General features: G+C 56.9%; 2 protein-coding genes across 2 annotated transcripts; one reads left to right on the top strand and one right to left on the bottom strand.

Annotated features, from left to right (window-relative positions):
* Positions 1-8,006: 8,006 nt before the first annotated feature.
* METTL27 (methyltransferase like 27) lies at positions 8,007-10,873 on the top strand. Its single transcript, XM_047779873.1, is given in 6 exon segments — positions 8,007-8,394; positions 8,931-9,059; positions 9,267-9,402; positions 9,804-9,896; positions 10,492-10,612; positions 10,614-10,873. Coding segments are annotated over 6 exon segments (792 nt in total). The 5' UTR covers positions 8,007-8,208; the 3' UTR covers positions 10,741-10,873.
* An 888-nt stretch (positions 10,874-11,761) lies between these two features.
* On the bottom strand, positions 11,762-13,472 carry CLDN4 (claudin 4). The gene has a single exon (XM_047779874.1). The coding sequence runs from the start codon at positions 13,243-13,245 to the stop codon at positions 12,616-12,618; it is 630 nt and encodes a 209-aa protein (XP_047635830.1). The 5' UTR covers positions 13,246-13,472; the 3' UTR covers positions 11,762-12,615.
* Between the last annotated feature and the right edge of the window lie 4,174 nt (positions 13,473-17,646).

The raw sequence follows: 17,646 nt of genomic DNA, 5'->3' as shown, positions 1-17,646 counted from the left end.
TCAAGCAAAAATCTAAAAGAAGAGTCATCTAGGCCAAAAAAAAAAAAAAAAAAACCAGTAGTGCAAAAAACCCTGAGGTCAACGTGGAGTGTTCCAGGATCAGCAGAGGCCAGGATGGCGGAGTGAGGAAGGAGGTTAAGGATGAGGTTGGTGAGGAATTGGATTTTAGGTTTTAAGTGGGAGAATAAACTCATCAAATACATTTGGTGAGAACGTCATTCTGGTTGGGCTTGTTTCATTAACCATTGAAATGGAGTGATAAACACATAAGATTATTGTACTAATCTCTTCTTTTGTGTATTTGAAATTTCCCATAAGAAGTTTAAAAACAGGAGTTCCTCTTGTGGCTCAGCAGGTTAAGAAGCCAGCCAGTATCCATGAGGATGCTGGTTCAGTCCCTGGCCTCGCTCAGTGGGTTAAGGATCCAGCATTGCCACAAGTAGTAGCATAGGTTGCAGACGTGGCTCGGATCTGGCATGGACATGGCTGTGGCGTAGGCTGGCAGCTGCAGCTCCTATTCAACCTCTAGCCTGGGAACCTCCATGTGTCACCGAAGCTGGCCGTGAAAAGAAAGAAGAAAAAAAAAAGAGGAAGTTTAAAAATAATAATAGGACCTGCTTGAGGAAACAACTGGGTATGGGGGAGGCAGGAAGCCCAGTTTGAAGGCGCAGGGCTGGGGAGGGGTGCAGCTGGGCGAGAGGGGAAGGTGGGTGGGACCAGAGTGGCAGGAGTGGGGCCGAGGAACCACGAGATTTGCCCCCAGACAGAACGTGGGATGCAAGAAAACTGGTTTGGGTTGAGTCCCTGGATGCCTAGTGGTTCAGGTGACTGGGTAGAGAGGAGGGGGCCGGGAGTGGGGAGAAAGCTGGGCTTGGGCCCATGGCTCCCCAAGGAGAGAGATGGCAGGTGCACAGGTCCAGGGTTCAGAGAAGAGGCAGGGCCAGCCACCCACTGGGGAGCCACTGGTGTATAAATAGCACTTAAACCCACGGGACTGGATGAGATCACCTAGGAAGTGAGTGTGGATGGAGAAGAAAGGCGGGCCCAGGAGGGGGAGGCTCTCCGATGTTTACCGGTGGAGGAGAGGGCGGGGAGGAGGCAGCAGAGGAGTCTGGAAAGAGCAGCGGCCTGGCAGGAGGGAGCCAGAAGGAAGGGCAGCTGCTCTCTCCTCATCCCCCAAACCCCACGCCCTATGGACCCCACGGCGGCCCCTGACGCACCCGGGACGCCAGCTCAATAATCACAACAGCCTTGGAGTTCCCGTTGTGGATCAGTGGTTAACAAACCCGACTAGGAACCATGTTCCATCCCTGGCCTTGTTCAGTGGGTTAAGGATCCGGCGCTGCCATGAGCTGTGGTGTGGGTCACAGACTCGGCTCGGATCCCGCATTGCTGATGCTCTGGCGTAGGCCGGTGGCTACAGCTCCAATTTGACCCCTAGCCTGGGAACCTCCATATGCTGCCAGAGCGGCCCAAGACATAGCAAAAAGACAAAAAAAAAAAAAAAAAATCCCAACAGCCTCGGACCAGATGGTGCAGTCCACCGAGTCCACTCTCACCATCTTTGTAAAATGCAGCTCTGATGCTCTAACTCCCTGTAGCTCCTTCAAGGTCAGAAACCAAGTCCCCAGCCTGGTGATCTGGGTCCTGCACAGGCAGCAGCTACACCTGCAGACACTCCCACCATCGGAACTCATCAGGGAGCTGGCACCCAGCTTGGACCAACAGCCATTCCCCGGGCCTCCCTCCTGGAGGCTGGGCTTGCCTCCCACACCCGAGCCTGGAAGTACCAGACCTGGCTTTCCCCGCCTCTGGGGCTTCCAGGAAAACCTTCTCCCCCTCAAAGAAAGAGAGAGAGACCAGGAGACAAGCTGCCTTGGGGCTTTGTGAGGACACTTAAAGGCCTGAGCAGTTGTCACTATCCTGTGCCCAGAAGGGGCTAACAAAGCAAGCACATGGCCTGGCACACTCTGGAGTTTGGGTCCTTGGTGCAATTGGAACGCCCTGCCTCTGCTCGGCTGACTACTGGTCTTCTGGGCAGAGGAAGCAGCAACCCTGCTACTTACACCCTTTGGGGGATTCGGAAGCAGCCTGACCGACCCCCTTATCCTCATATTTGCGCACCACCTCCTTCAGGCCCGGGCGCCCTGAAAGTCCTACCTTCCCCCAGAACTCATGCCCACTGGCATGGCTGTTGGGGACATGGCTCGGATCGTCAGTGTTGGAAAATGAGACACATGAACCCAGGGAGATCTCAAGGAGGCTCTTTACCCCTGCAGAGGACGCGGGTGCTCAAAAAGCACGCGCAAAGAAGAAAAGACCCTCCCTATTTCTCCCTAACACAGGCGATGTACCTGTCCCCTTCCCCTGGGTCAGGTCAGGGCGCTCATTCCTCTCCTTTGGCTAATTTGAAACAAATTGTTACTGGGAGAAGAGGGAAGGCAGCCGGAACTGGAGCAAAATGAAGTAACCAAGACGTCCTTTGATAGAAAAGACATTATGTTACTTTCCACTTGGCCATGCCTTGCCCGGTTGTTCCCCCTGCTTTGTCCCCTCGCTCTGGCCACGGGATGACTCTGGACTCTTCCCCACCACTCGCGGCCCTTGGCCTTTGGCCTCTACATCTGAGCTGGGACATTAGCTTCGACACAGGAACGCCTGCCTCTCCCTCCCCCGCCCCCCCACCGCTGTGTTCTGTTCCCCCACCCCTTTTCCGCATTTTGCTGCTGTGGGACCAGTGGAATCCACGGCCCCAGGGGAAGATCGCTTTTCAGCAGAGAAAAACACAGAAAGGGCTTAGGAACTAAGGGGGGTGAACGATTAGAGGAAACAAAAATGTGATGAGTCAGAGAAAGGCCTCCCACCTCGAGGCTAGAACAGGTTCCCGGGCTCAGGGAAGGAGTGGAGTGGGTTGTAGAGAAAGTTAAGTTTGAGAGGACTTGGCTCCACACGGGGGAAGAACAGTGTCCGAAAACCACCAGCTTCTGCCCTTGTCATACATGGCGAGTCGGATTCTCCACCAGGGCCATGGAACCAGAGCTAGAGGCACCCACAACCCGTGCAGACCCCAGGCAGAGCGGGACACCACTGAGGGGCCACGAGGGCAGATATGCAGACCCCGCAAGGGCCCTTCCCCCATCAAAGTCTGTCCTGAAGCCACCCAAGCCACCTCTGATGCGCCAACAGAACCGCCTTCTTTTTAGGGCTGCACCTGCAGCATATGGAGGTTCCCAGTCTAGGGGCTGAATCAGAGCCGCTGGCCTACACCACAGCCACAGCAATGCCAGATCCCAGCCGCGTCTGCGACCTACACCACAGCTCATGACAACACCAGATCCCTAACCCACTGAGCGAGGCGAGGGATCAAACCACATCCTCACGGATCCTAGTCAGGTTGGTTAACCACTGAGCCACAAGGGAAAGTCCCCAGAACCGCCTTTACCGAGGCCACCCGCCTTCCTGAGCAGTCACTTCCCATGACATTTCTCAACATCATAGCAACCAACCAGCCCCATCCCAGACAGAGCAGTCAGTGGTCCTGGACATGGAGGGGGAGGGTGCCCAGGCCTTGAACAGGGGAAGACATGCCACCCTCACCTCCTCCCCCAGAACAGGGTGGAGAAGGGGTTCCTTCTGACTCACATCTGTGACTGCCTCGGGTGCCCCGCCCAGGACCTGGCAAACAGTAGCTGCACAATTAATATTAATTGGCCTAAGAGGAACATGAGGCTGCAGATGAGGCTCAGATGCCAGCGAGTTGAGTTGGCCCCCATCCCCTGCCTCCTCCCCTCCCCCTCTCGCCTTTCCAGAGGTGAGTCAGGAGCGGCCACGTGACCCGGTCTGGCCAATAGGATAACAGAACTCACAGGATGGGGCTTCTGTGATGGACCAGACTCAGCTGGCCTAGCTTTGTGCCCTTTTTCCTTTGTCCTGTTGGGAGGTGTAGCAGCCGTGACGAGGCGACAGACGTGAGGACAAAGGCCTCCATGCAAAAGGTGGCAGAGAGGGAAGAGGACAAGAGCCTGGGTCCCTTATGGCCTGAGCCCCAGACCACACTGCCCAGTCTCAGCCTCCTGTCTGAGACCCGTGGCTCCCTCTCCGTTTAAGCCACAGCCGTGCACGTGTTCTGTTATTTATAGCAAAACCCAGTGGGTTCACCACGTGGTCTCCATAGAGCTTTGGACGAAGTCAGGTCTGCGTTTGGACCTTGGCTGGTGTCAGGGTGTTACCACACCGAACCTGGCTTTGCTCACACAACACACGGCAAAGTCAAACGCAATGACAGGGGTTGGGGAAGGAAAGCACAGCATTCCGTGCAGAGCCCAGAAGAACGGGAGGCTTGTGCTCCAAAGGCCCAAGCTCCCCGTTGGCTTTCAGGGAAGGGTTATTTATTTATTTATTCATTCATTTATTTATTGCATTGTAGGGCCACACCCGTAGCCTATGGAGGTTCCCAGGCTAGGGGTCCCATCAGAGCTACAGCTGCGGGTCTGTGGTCACCAGGGAGGGGAGCTTAGTTCGTGTCAGGTGTCAGGTGGTTACGACTATCCCTTGAAGAGGAACTAGGACTCTGTTTTATCACGGAATTATTGTCCCTCCTTTTCTCACTTAACTGCTCTTTCTTTGTTCCTCATACCCTTGCGGAAGGTCTAGGACAATAAAGCCCAGTAACAGGAAACGGGCGAACAGAGGGCTTTTGTACTGGGGGGGGGGGGTCATGCCCTCCCCCCTTTTCTTTGCGTCTCCTCAGTCCTGAGGGGAACAGGTGGGGGCCGAGAAAGAGAAGAAGTTTGGAGAGAGAGGTTAATTATCAACTTGGCCGGGGTACTCAGTTTTGGGGGAGGAAAAATTTCCTCTCCCTTTCCAGGTTCTTCTGGCTAAGAATTAAATTGACGTGAGGCCACTAACCAGGAGAAAAATCAATGTTTTTAAGAGCATGTATGTGTGGGAGAGACCAGGAAAACGGAGCGACTTGCCAAAATGGCCAAAACCCCAACATTAAATACCATCTTCAGCGAATGACCCAGGAAGAGGTCCGAGGTGGGGTCTGGAATTTGCAGAAGGAGAAAGGCAATTGAGGGAGAGAGAGAGGAGCAAAAGTTTGGTAAACAAATGTTGCTGGGCCAAGCAGACAATGGGACAAGGCGTGGACTCTGATCTCTAGGCTCAGCCTAGAATTCCCCCCACCACACCCAGCTCTCATTCTTTGCAGAAACCTCCCTTTCAGGAAAAGGCCCTTCCTCTACCTATGTTTTTCAGGCCGTTAGGGGGAAAATCACGGTTTCTTTCTGAGTCTTTTTTTCAGTTTTTGTTTTTGTCTTTTTAGGGTTGCACCTGAGACTCAGATCCCACATTGCTGTGGCTGTGGTGTAGGCCAGTGGCTGCAGCCCTGACCTGAACAGCAAAACTGGGGAAATTTTAAGCTAAGGGGTCTGTGCATATTCACGAAGGGGCTTGAGCAGAGGAGAATTCAGCATAAAATTGGGGCCAAGGTCCACAGAGTCCAACCAAGTTCAGTGGACTGAAGGCAGGAGGGTCAGTTCATCAGTCCACCCTCCACCTGGAGGGTGGGTGGGCTTGGTTCCGGCCAAACTCAGACTCTTCTATATCTACCATCCCCTCGGGAGAAACTAGGACTCTGGTTTGCTTGTTTGTCTTTTTAGGGCCACACTCAAGGCATATGGAGGTTCCCAGACCAGGGGTTGAATCGGAGCTTCATCTGCCAGCCTAGGCCACAGCCATAGCAATGCGGGATCCAAGCCGCATCTGAGACCTACGCCACAGCTCACAGCAACGCCAGGTCCTTAACCCACTGAACGAGGCCAGGGATCAAACATGCGTCCTCATGGATATTAACCACTGAGCCACAACAGGAACTCCCAACTAGGATTCTGTTTTATCACTGCTGTCTAGTTTGACTGCCTTTTCTCTGTCCCTGCACTCCGTTGTTCCCTTGGGATCATTGATTACTGAGACCCATTCGAGGGCAAGCACTGTGGCCAGGTTTAGATCACAAAATGGCTTGGACCAAAATGGCTTCTCTTACGTCAAGAGAAGCCATTCCCGGTTCTCTCTCTCCAGGGACATCCCTAACCTACCTGAAGTGTTGGAGGTCCTCAAGCTGGATCCGGAGCCCTCTCCTCTCCTCTTTTTCTTCTCTGAGTAATCTCACCTGTGCCAGATGATTCAATGAGCATAGGTTGTACTCAAGACCTTGAATCTATCTCCAGCCTGGCTTCTCTCCTGAGCTCAAGACCCTGGCATCAAACAGCCTCCTGGATCGCTTCACAGATATCTCAAGTGCAACATTCCCAAACCGTTAACACCCTTTTTGCCCAAACCTGCTCCTCTTCCTGGGTTCCCCTCCTCTGCCTGGCACCATGAACCCTGCTCATCAGCCTCCTACTGAATAACTGCAACAGTCTCCCAAAGTCTGCCCACCCACATTTCCAGCCTCTACAAGGATGTTCTAGGCTAATGCTTCTGAAACTTCAGCTGCATAGATATCACCCAAAGAGTTAGCTAAAATGCAAGTTCCTGGACCTCACTACCACCCCACCCACCAGCAATCTGATTCAGATTCAAAAGGTCTGGGGTGGGACTCAAGAATTTGCATTTCTAGAGTTCCACAGTGAATCAGGGGGTTAAGGATCCAGTGCTGTCCCTGCTGTGGCTCTGGTCGCTGCTGTGGCACGGCTTGCAATCCATGGGCTTGCCAAAAAAAAAAAAAAAATTGCATTTCTAACAAACTTCCCTAAGTCTTGTCCCTGGAGCTACTCAAGTTAACGATGCTAACACAGGTGCTGCAAGTCTGTGGCCCATACTTTGAGTAGCAAGGCTCCCTGTGCTGTCCAATTCAGAGGCCACTAGCCACAGATTTCTTAAATAAGTGTTAAAATTCACTCCTCAACAGTGAGACAGGAAGGGGGCAGGGCCCAACTTCCTGTCTCCAAAATAGACAACTCCCCCAATTATTAGTGTATGAAATTACCCAGCCCATAAAAACTAACCACCCTGTACTGGGGGGCAACCTCTTGCCTTCTGAGATGGCCCATACTCTGTCTACGGAGTGTGTGTCTCTCTCAATAAATCTACTTCTTAGCTATCATTCTGCCTCTCCTTGAATACCTTCTGCCAAGAGACAAAAAGAACCAGAGCTTTGGGAGTTCCCTTCATGGCTCAGCAATAACGAACCCAACTAGGATCCATGAGGTTGCGGGTTCGATCCCTGGCCTTGCTCAGTGGGTTAAGGATCTGGCATTGCTGTGAGCTGTGGTGTAGGTCGAAGATGCAGCTCGGATCCTGCGTTGCTGTGGCTGTGATGTAGACCAGTGGCTGTAGCTCCAATTCTACCCCTAGCCTGAGAACGTCCATATGCCACAGATGCAGCCATAAAAAAAGCAAAAAGCAAAAAGCAAAAAAAAAAAAAAAAAGAACCAGAGCTTCATTAAGCCGTAAGACCGGACCGTGTGTGTGTGTGACTTCAGCTGGGAGGTCGTGGGTTCAAGTCCCTTCTGAGGTGTTAGGTTTCAGCAGCACTAGACACATTTCAAATGCTCAAGAGCCACTTGAATAGCGTGTATTATAAAACATTTCATCACCAAAGAAAGTTCTACTGGACAGCATTGCATGGTTCTTGGTGGCGGTTCTAAAAACGAAAGCTGATCTTAGGTCTTTGGCCCCCAGGAATTCTGAGGCTCATCCTGCCTAAAATCTCATGTTTTGGGGAGGAATAAAGTACATCAGAGCCGGCAGGGGACAGAAACCTCTCAACCCTGATACTCAGAAGATTCTGGGATCTTTCCAGCCTGGAGGCGGGCCAAGAACTTTGAACTCATTGGCTGGTGGCTGAGGGGCGGGTTGCCAGTGCTTTCCTTTGATTGGGTATTTTCTCTTAGTGGCAAGCCAATCATCAGGGAGGTGGGGGCGGGACCAGGCTAGCTCTACAGGCCCCGCCCCGAGTTCCGGCGCCCTGGTCCCCCTGGCGGGTCAGATTGGCTGTGAGTTCTGATGCCCCTAGGGTCTTAGAGTCCCTTCCGTCCCGGAAGCCCGCTTACCGAGGCCGGGGTGGAGAACTGGAGGCAGGTCCTCCCTCCCACTACGGGGAACACCGCTCCCGGCGGTGCTCAGTGTTCCTGTCTAAGAAATTTGATTGCATTTTGCCGGTGGCCTGGAGAGGCCGCGTCCTGACAGCTTTTTCTGCCGGGCATGATGGGTGGGGTGGAGATTGAGGTGGGCCTCAAGACATGGAGACCATGTCCCCACAGGAGAATGGCTCTGGAGGAGGGCGGGAGACTGTCCGAGGTGCGGGCACGAGTTGGGGCTTCGCATGGCATCACCGATCTGACCTGCAAGCTTCACTTTTATGACCAGTGGGCCCAGGACTATGACCAGGTAAACCAGCCGGGTCCTCACCTCTGCCTCCCTCTGCTCCTCTGGCCTCAGTTTTCCTATCTGTAAAGTCAGAATAGGAAGCCTTGCACCATCCCAAGGTGATCAGTGTGTGAGCAAAGTCAGACATGACTGCAACCCTGCAGTCCTGTCTGCTCTCAGACTGGCCCCTCTTTAGCCCACCTTCAGTGGCCCTGCCCTCTGACCAGCCCCATCACTCCAGATTGGCAGCCTCTAGAGATCAGGGACCAGGAGCCGCCCACCCTGGGGCTGCCTGGAAGAGGTGCCGCTGAGGGGTCACTATGGACCAAGCCGAGAGCAATGCCAAGGCCCACAGGAAAGGCCCCAGCAGTGGGCTGGGAGCTGTCGTCTGGTACCAGCCCCTTGGCAGAGGAAGGCCCTCACCCATTGTTAGTCCCAGCAGGTCCTGAGGCCTCAGTGCACACCGCTTGGCCTGGCTGACTCCTACACCACCCCACAAGGAGGTCCCCCAAGCACTGGAGCACGCGGTGGTGGGTGGCTCAATACTCTGTCCCCAGGATGTGGCCATGCTGCAGTACCGTGCCCCCCGCCTTGCAGTGGATTGCCTCACCCGTGCCCTGCCGGGCCCACCCCATGCTGCCCTGATCTTGGATGTGGCCTGTGGCACTGGCCTGGTGGCTGTAGAGGTGAGGCCACCCTGGCCCCCTTGCTTTTGCCCCAACTTGCTCAAAATTCCTCCTACCCCTAGCCCAGATCTCTGCCCCCCTCCTCAGACTCACTGGTCCCCAATACTTGGCCTTCATCCACCACAGGGCCCACTGTCCTCCCTGAGGGGCAGGGACCCAGCTGGGAGGTGGCAGGTATGGACTGTGACTTAAGTCCTCCCACCCCAGCTGCAGGCTCGGGGCTTCCTCCAGCTTCATGGAGTGGATGGGAGCCCGGGGATGCTGGAACAGGCCCGGGCCCGTGGCCTCTACCAGCGCCTCAGCCTCTGCACGCTGGGTCAGGAGCCTCTGCCCAGCTCTGAAGGTACCTCCCCTACTCTTCCCCTGACACACCAAGGCCCACCCTCTGACCAAGCCCACCTGACAAGCCCGCTCTGACCCCTTTCCTGTCCCAAGGCTCCATCCCCCTTGTTGAGCCTTCCATGAGCCCCTCCTACATGGAGCCCCTATTCCCCTTCTGAGCCCCTCTCCTCCCCGTGCCTCAGTGTGATGCCCTCTGTGATGTGTGAGCCCTTCATCTCATGATCTGATCTCAGCCCAGGGCCCCACCTGCCGTATCCCCACATGGGATCTGGGTCCTACAGACACCAGTGGCAGGCCTGGCCCCACCCAGGCCCCACCATATGGCTACCATCCTCCAGGGTGGTCTGAGGCCACACTGAAGACAAACCACCACAGCAGATCTGCACCTCCACCCCCCCACAGGGACCTTTGATGCGGTACTGATGGTGGGTGCCCTCAGTGATGGCCAGGTGCCCTGCAGTGCCATACCTGAGCTCCTGAGAGTTGCCAAGCCAGGTGAGAAGCAGCTCTCTGCCAGAAACGTCCTATTTCTCCTTACCTCCTCTTCCAGGAAGCCTTCCAGGCACCTGCCTCTCCTAAGTGTATCCAAGCTCTAACTGGGCATACCATGGGTGCCAGGACTGACTGTGCTGGCCTTCCTCCCTCTAACTCTCATACTCTCGCATCTTGCAAAGAACAGGGTAACCATCCCTGTGCTGCAAGCTGGGAAACTGAGGCTCCAAGAGGTGAAGGGACTTGCCAAAGGTCCAAAGCCTGTGAGCATTCAGACACAACCGTATCCTCCAGCAGAGGGGCTGGGCTAGCGGTGAGAAGGGAGCCCCCTCTGTCAAGGGGATTCAGCCAGTAATTGCCGGTATAAAGGACACTTGGACCTTAAAGGGTACATAAGCCATCAAGCTGAAGAAGCAGAGGGTATTCCTGGGGAGGAAATCAATGAGCCCCAGGGGCTTGGAGAGGGGAAAGGCTGGCCTGGGGACAAAGCTTAAGGACCTCCGCCCTTGAGGATGTGAGCAGGAAGGGGACAACCTAGCAACTGCCTCCCCCCACCCCCGCTCCTGTCCCTCCCCCACCCCGTCCTCCCTCTCCCCAGGTGGGCTGGTATGTCTGACCACCAGGACGAACCCATCCAACCTTCGGTACAAAGAAGAACTGGAGGCTACCCTGGACAGGTTGGAGCAAGCCGGGGCGTGGGAACGCCTGGTGGCCTGGCCTGTGGAGCAGTGGGAACTGGCCACCTCCAAGCTTGAGGTGGGGCCTGGCACTTCTGACAGCGATGGCTTCATCTCTGGGGTCGTCTACCTGTACCGCAAGCAGGAGGCAGCCTGGGCCGAGGGAGTGAGGCCCAGTGCCTAGCCCCCAGCCGGCCTCAGCCAGGGGGTCCTTGGGCCTGCTCCGCTTCACCTGTAAAACGGGACCACGCCTCCCACCCTGCGCATGCCCATTAAAGGAGCCTCCCTAGAGGGGCAGCAGGACTCTGGCTCTTTGTTTTCCTCACCCCCGTGACCTCTGCCCTGTGGGGGACAGAAGTGAGAAGAAATAGAACACAGAGGGCCCCCACCCCTGGATGTCGCTGAGCCGGCACGATGGGGCCTCAGGGGTGACTGTATGAGCCCTCCCCGCGTGGACGGCCCTCTCCCTCTGACTCTCGGACTCTCGCGTCTGGGCCAAAGACTTTCGCGTGTCCAGGATTCGGTCTGCTCATCTCGAAAGGGATGGAAGGCAGAGGGGAGGCGCTCAGGGCACAGCTGGAGGCTGCCCTGGAGCTGGGCAGGTGGACGGGCCTTGGTGTCTGTCCACATCACAGCATCTGGGGGTGGGGACAGGGCTGATAATTCCTCCAAGCGGGAGCCAGGGGAAGGCTTCGTGGGGGAGGAGGCTCAGAGCTGGGCTTTCAGGACTAGCAGGATTCGGAGGGGCAGAGAAAAGGGACATTCCAGGCTGAGGGCAGGGACAGCCTGAGCCAAGCCTGGGAGCCCGGACCCGAGGGCTGAGCAGACCAGCCTAACTGCCCCGACCACATGGAGGAGGGCAGGTGGCCTATCCCCCAGGGCTGGCTCTTTCCCTCTGTCCTCCCTCCCAGGGTCCCCAGCACTTCACCAGGGTCCTGGGCTTTTCCCTCCGACACCTGAAGGCCTTGAACAAAGTGATTCTGAAGGTTGGGGGCCCGTTTCCAGATTTCTCACAGTTCCCCCAAACCTGTTTTGCAAGCATTCCTGTCCTAGCCACCACCCCAGGGGTCCTCCCCCTCCCTGCAACCCCCCTCCCCCCTCCCCCGCCGTTACCAACCCCCTGCCCAGGCCTCCAGCCCCACCCCCACCCACCTCCACAGCTGAAATCAGAAACAATACGGGAGTCTTCTCTTCCTGTGCACAGGTCCCATTTATTGTAGAAAATAATAGCAATTACCGTGACAAATAGTTTAACTTACAAAACAGAAACCACACAGGAGGCCGGAAAAGCCCCAGGGCTTCCTGGCTGAGGGCCAGAGGAAGACTGTCCTCCCTGCCCTCCCCAGGCTAGTCAATGACCTTGGCAGGGGGGGAAGATTCCAGAGGTGGCCAGTCTCCGAGGGGCCCGGGATCCGTCCGCTGAGGTTGCAGAGGCAGAGCCCTGAGGTGGCAGGGTGGGGGCAGGAAGGGGTGCGGGCCACCTGGACAGCCTCTGTGGCCCCCTCCCCCACCACTACCCAAACCAGTTTGTAGCACCTCTGCCCCTCCCCTCTAAACCTGTCTGTCCACACCGCTCCGGTGACTGTGTTCCACGGGCAGGTGGGTGAGCAAGGCAGCCGATCTCATGGCCACAGGTTTCTGTGGGCAAGGCACAGCCCAAGTGCTGGCTGACCCACCCAGAGGATGCTGGCGGAGGCAGTGGGGAAGGTCAAAGGAGGAGACAGGGTCCACTCAGAGGCAGAGCCCACGCAAAGTCAGGGCTGAGCTGTCCTGGCCAGCAGGAGCCAGCCCCCAGTATCCACAGCCATTCAGAGGAGGGCAGCGCAGGAGTCTCTTTCCATCCATCCTTGCTAGCATTGGAAGTGGCCTTGGGAAGGTGTCCGAGAGGGTCAGAAGGCGCTGAGGGGCCTCTGGCCAGCGGCCCGGCTCAGTCCCTGCTTGCCCAGCCCCTGGCAGCCTGCGGCCCGTGGCAGGGCCATTCTGGGGTCACAGATTGCAGTCCAGGGAGAAACCAAGCTGAAAGGAAAAGAATCAACGGTAGCACCTTACACGTAGTTGCTGGCGGGGGCGGAGCGGGCGGCAGAGTACTTGGCTGAGTAGGGCTTGTCGGTACGGGGTGGGCAGTTGCAGCAAAGCAGGGCACCACCGAGCATCAGCAGGCCAGAGGCAGCCCAGCCGATGTAGAGCGAGGCACCCATCTCCCGCTTCTGGCCCGAGGCCACCAGGGGGTTGTAGAAGTCGCGGATGACATTGTGGGCGGTCCAGGACACGGGCACCATCACCAGCAGGCCGGCCAGCAGGAACACCACACCGGCCACGATCATGGTCTTGGCCTTGGCGCTCTCATCATCCACGCAGTTGGTGCACTTGCCGCCCACCACCGACAGCAGCACACCTAGCACGGCCAGGATGATACAGATGACGATGAGGGCGCGGGCCGCCTGCAGGTCCTGCGGCAGCGCCAGCAGCGAGTCGTACACCTTGCACTGCATCTGGCCCGTGCTCTGCACCACGCAGTTCATCCACAGGCCCTCCCAGATGGTCTGCGACGTGACGATGTTGCTGCCGATGAAGGCCGTGACGCGCCACATGGGCAGCGCGCAGCTCAGGATGGCCCCCAGCCAGCCCAGAACGGCCAGGGCGATACCCATCACCTGCAGCCCCATGGAAGCCATGGCTCAGGCTCTGCTGGGGTCTAGGAGCTGGAAGGAAGGCTGTGGGGTCCGGCCCTGGAGGCTGTTAAGAGTCCAGACACCTGAACACCGATGGCCAGTCAGCGTCCGAAGAGAGGCCTTTCACCGCAAGTCCGGAGGCAAAGCCGATTGAAGCGTCTCTCCTGAGTCAGAGGCACAAGCCCAGCAAGCGCACGCAGACTAGTTCCTTCCTGCCGCCAAAGTGCCACCTGCTCACAGAGTGGAGAGGTTATATGGTGCTGCGGGGGAGGGGCGAGGGAGGGGTTTCAGTCGCAGGAGCCGCCCCCCTGACCAGTTTCTCTAGATTCCTGAGCCTGCCAACAAAGGCACTTTAAGGCCCCAGCCCTGGGCCCCTGAGTCATGACCCTGGAGAGCCAGTATCAGAGGAAACTGCCCTTTCCCCCGGCCCCCAGGCCCATGCTGAAGTCACCCGGGAGACAGACACTGAGTCACAGCCTACACGCACCTGGACATACCTGGGGGGCCGGAAGGGGAGCCTTCAGGTCCGGGACCTGAGGTCCAGGGTCCCCACCCCCGGGGCTCCATCATTCCAGGCTTGGGTGGGTGGATGGCGGGGGCGGGGGTGGGAGCGGAGACCCTCAGGGAGAGGATCTGAGGATGCAGCCCTGGGGACTTCAGAGGGCAGCTGTACCCTGATCCCTGCAATGAGTCCTTATCAGCTTATCAGTCACTGGTCTGATAATGGCTATTAAGAGCCTCACCATCCGTGCATCCGCCTCACCAGGGAGGGTCCAGCTTAAGGAACCAGGAGCTGGGGGGCCTGGGCTCCTGGGTCCATCACCTGCCCTCCCCATCCCTCGGCACCTTCATCTGGCTTCCCAGCCCTGCTGGAGGAGGGGTCTGGGAGGTGATGCTCCTTCGGACAAAGAAAGAAGGAAGGCTGCCAGCCCCCGCCCCCCGACATTTCCACCAGTTCCTGCCAGAGCTGAGCCTGTTTGGCCAAAACTGGGTTGGGGAGGTCACCGAGATCAAACCGTGGCCAGACCCTGGGACCTCAGCCCAGCAAATGGGTGTTTACTCAGTGAAGACACACAAAACCGTCGTCCGATAAAGGCAGGATGGGAGCAAAGTCCCCTGTGACCTGGAAGGGGAGGGGGAGCTCAGAGCAGATGGGGTTCCAGGAAAGGGGCTCAACAGGCCGGGGGAGCTCCCTGGCACAACTCCAGGGGGCGCTAACTTCTTGGCCTGTGCTGAGGAGGACTCTGATGGCAGAAATCACCGAGGACAGGCCACCTGGAGTTGTGCAAGGCTGGGGGACGAGGTGAAGGGGACGGAACAATGAGGACAAAGGTGCCCGAGGTGTGGAAAGGCAGCAAGTTCTGGGAACCAGAACAGATTCAGAGGAATCCAGTCTGACCAGAGCCGGGGGTAGTGGGGGAGGGGCTGAAGCAAAAGAGCCAGAAATCTCTGCCTCAGGTGTCCCTGAGCCCCGGGCTGTGCACAGACACTGAGTTGAGCAAGGGCCTGAGAGGTCTCCACACAAACAGGATGGAGGTGAAAGCCGGGTGGGGGTGGGGGGGCGAGGATCAGGAAGGGGGGGGGGGTCCTTGTGGCCAGGGGGTTGAGAATGGCCAGGCTCACCCAAGGGGGAATCAAAGGAGCCCCACACCCTCTCTTCCCCAGATGCTGGAGCTCATCCCAAAGGCAGGGCTCCCGTGGTCCCTGAGCCCCCAGCGGTGTCCAGCAACGCGCCTGGTGCCCCACCCCCACCCCACCTCGCCCCGCCGCGGGCAACTGTGTGTCTAGTCCAACCCAGTCGGTGGTCCTTGAGCTTCCAGAAAGAGCTATCGTCCACTGCGCGTGACCCGAGTGGAAGCCTTCTGGTGGCTGTTTGAAGCCTGCTGCCGACTGCCTGCGGAACACAGGGCTGGCAGGGCCCTTGTGACATGATGGGGAGCCGAGGTCTTGTATTGGGGTGAACTGTAAACACCTCGGTCTCCCCTACGAGGCTGGGGACTCCCAGAGAACAGAAGCAAAGCCTTAGTCAACCTCAGAGCTCCACGCAGGGCCGGGCCGACGTGTCCTAGGTGCTCAGTGAGGCGGGAGGCGGTCTCCGGGTTCCCAGCTGCTCCCCACCCCACCCCACCCCCGCCGCCCCCGCCGGCACACACACCAACACAAACAGGGATGGTTTCTGGGGGAACCACACCTCCCCGGGGTTTTCCTTACAAGGCTTTGAGAAACAGCACGGAGGCGGGCCTGTGGACTGAGCAACAGGGATAGCTACCCTTGGAGATGGCCGGTAAGGGCTGCCCCGCGTGACCTCATTGCAGACGCCCGACTCTCACCGCCTTCGCACGCATGCGTAAACGAGAGAGCTGGCAAACGGAGAGGCTTGTCCAGCACGGAGCGGGCACCTCCCGCCAGACCTCCAGGGAGGTTTCTGCCCCCCTGAATGGACCAGTTGGCCAGATGCCTCACCCCTACCCCACTCCTTCCTGCTCTTGTTCTGGGACCCAGCCAACTGGCACTTGGAGACGCAGGAGTCGGGGAGGGCGAGGCCCTAGAACTTTCCACCTGTGGCCCAACAGAAGTGACGAAAAGCCCTCTTTCCCTGCCCGGCTCTGCCAAGCCCATCAGGGACGGGGGAGGGCTGAGAGCTAGGGGGAGGGCAGGGGCAGGTAGGCCCCAGCAAAGGGCAGGCCCGGGGCAGGGGAGGCCTGCGGGAGCACAGGTGGGGCTGGGGGGTGCCCAGGTGTGAAGGAGGAGCTGGAGCATGGCCGGGGAGCCCCTGAGCAGTTCTCTGCATGAGTGGAGCTGAGGAGATATTTGTTGATGCCCCCATTTACGCAGGGAGACACTGGCTAGGCCCCACCCACCTGCCACAGGAAAAACACCAGCAAAGCCGCAATGCTTTCTTTCCCTCCACCCACTCTGGCTCCCTGAGCCTGGCTCTCCCAACAGCTTAGACAACCTTTCACTGTGACTTAGACAACCTTTCACTTTACAATGTGTCTGCCATTCATCACCTCTGCTTCAGGGGCTTGGGAGGGCAGGGGTAGCCTTTCTTTTTCTCTCTCCCAACATACACCGTCTAATTTTAAGCCAATAGAATTGTATCATCCACGTTGGTGTTTCTGTTTGTTCCTTTTGTTTTTTTATGGCCATACCTTCGGCACATGGTAGTTCCCAGGCTAGGGGGCAAATCAGAGCTGCAGTTGCTGGCCTACACCACAGTCACAGCCACTCGGGATCCAAGCCACATCTGTGATGTACACTACAGCTCACAGCAAGGCCGGATCCCTTTATGCACTGAGTGGGACCAGGGATCGGACCCACATCCTCATGGATACTAGTCAGATTCTTAACCTGCTGAGCGACAACGGAAACTCCCACGGTGGTTTTTATCAAGGACAGCCCTCTCCCCAACTAGGTCAGCTCGCCCATCCCTGCCCATAACCATCTCACCAGCCCTGTGACCTTGGGGAAGTCGGCTCCATCTCCAAGCCTCAAGTTCCCTCTGTGTAAACTGAGGACATTAGCCCCCTCCCCCATCTAAGACAGATGTGGAATAACCTGAGGATGTGAAATGCTGTGAGCTGCAAAGACTAGGACCATGAGGCGGCAAGGGTCAGGTCTGTGTCACAGAGCAGCAACCCCTCAGCGCTTGTTCCACTCCCACCAAATGGGAGCCAGGGCTCAGCAAAGTCTTTGACCAAAGCACGTGCACACGCACACATGCACACACACACACACACGCCCGCATACCCGTGCCTTGTACCTGCCTCTCTGCCTGTCCCTAGAAAAGGTGCAGATAAAGTCTCCCATCCAACTCTGAGCTGTCCTGCTGCCTTCTGAGCCTTCTGTGCCCTTTTCTGGCCTGTGCAGGTCCTCAAAACCCCTGCCAAGGGACCCTCACTTCTCATCTTCTGGAAACAGGAAGATCAAGCCTGGGGGCAGCTGGTGTCAACCTTAAACTAATCGCTCCCACTAAACATAACATTTTGATGTTTCGAAAATCAAGTGGCCTTTCTTTCTTTTTTGGCTAGCCCGAGGCATATAGCGTTCCTGAGCCAGAGATCATACCCAAGCCTCAGTTGCGACCTAAGCCACAGCTGTGGCAACCCCAGATCCTAAACCCACCGTGCCAGGCTGGGGATCGAACCTGCGTCTCAGCGCCCCAAGACGCCACCAATTCTGTTGTAACCACAGCAGGAACTTCTCAAGTGGCTTTTTTGAAAAAAAAAAAAAAAAGAGAGAGAGAGAGAGAAGCAATCTCACTCTCAGCTCAAAAATTAGTCTAGCTGGTAGTTGGTTCAAAACTTATATTTTTGCAGGGATTCACTCAGCCCAGACACAAGTTAAGATCCTGTGCTTTTTAAACCAGAGACAAGGCCATTTAGTCAAAAATGTATTTAAAGG

The sequence above is a fragment of the Phacochoerus africanus genome, chromosome 5, assembly GCF_016906955.1.
Source record: "Phacochoerus africanus isolate WHEZ1 chromosome 5, ROS_Pafr_v1, whole genome shotgun sequence".
NCBI classification, from domain to species: domain Eukaryota; kingdom Metazoa; phylum Chordata; class Mammalia; order Artiodactyla; family Suidae; genus Phacochoerus; species Phacochoerus africanus.
Note: the sequence above shows the minus strand (reverse complement) of the source record. Positions and strands in the feature narration are given on the sequence as shown.

Excerpts from the sequence above, each read along its gene's own strand:
- CLDN4 (XM_047779874.1), bottom strand. The coding sequence starts at position 13,245 with ATGGCTTCCATGGGGCTGCAGGTGATGGGTATCGCCCTGGCCGTTCTG.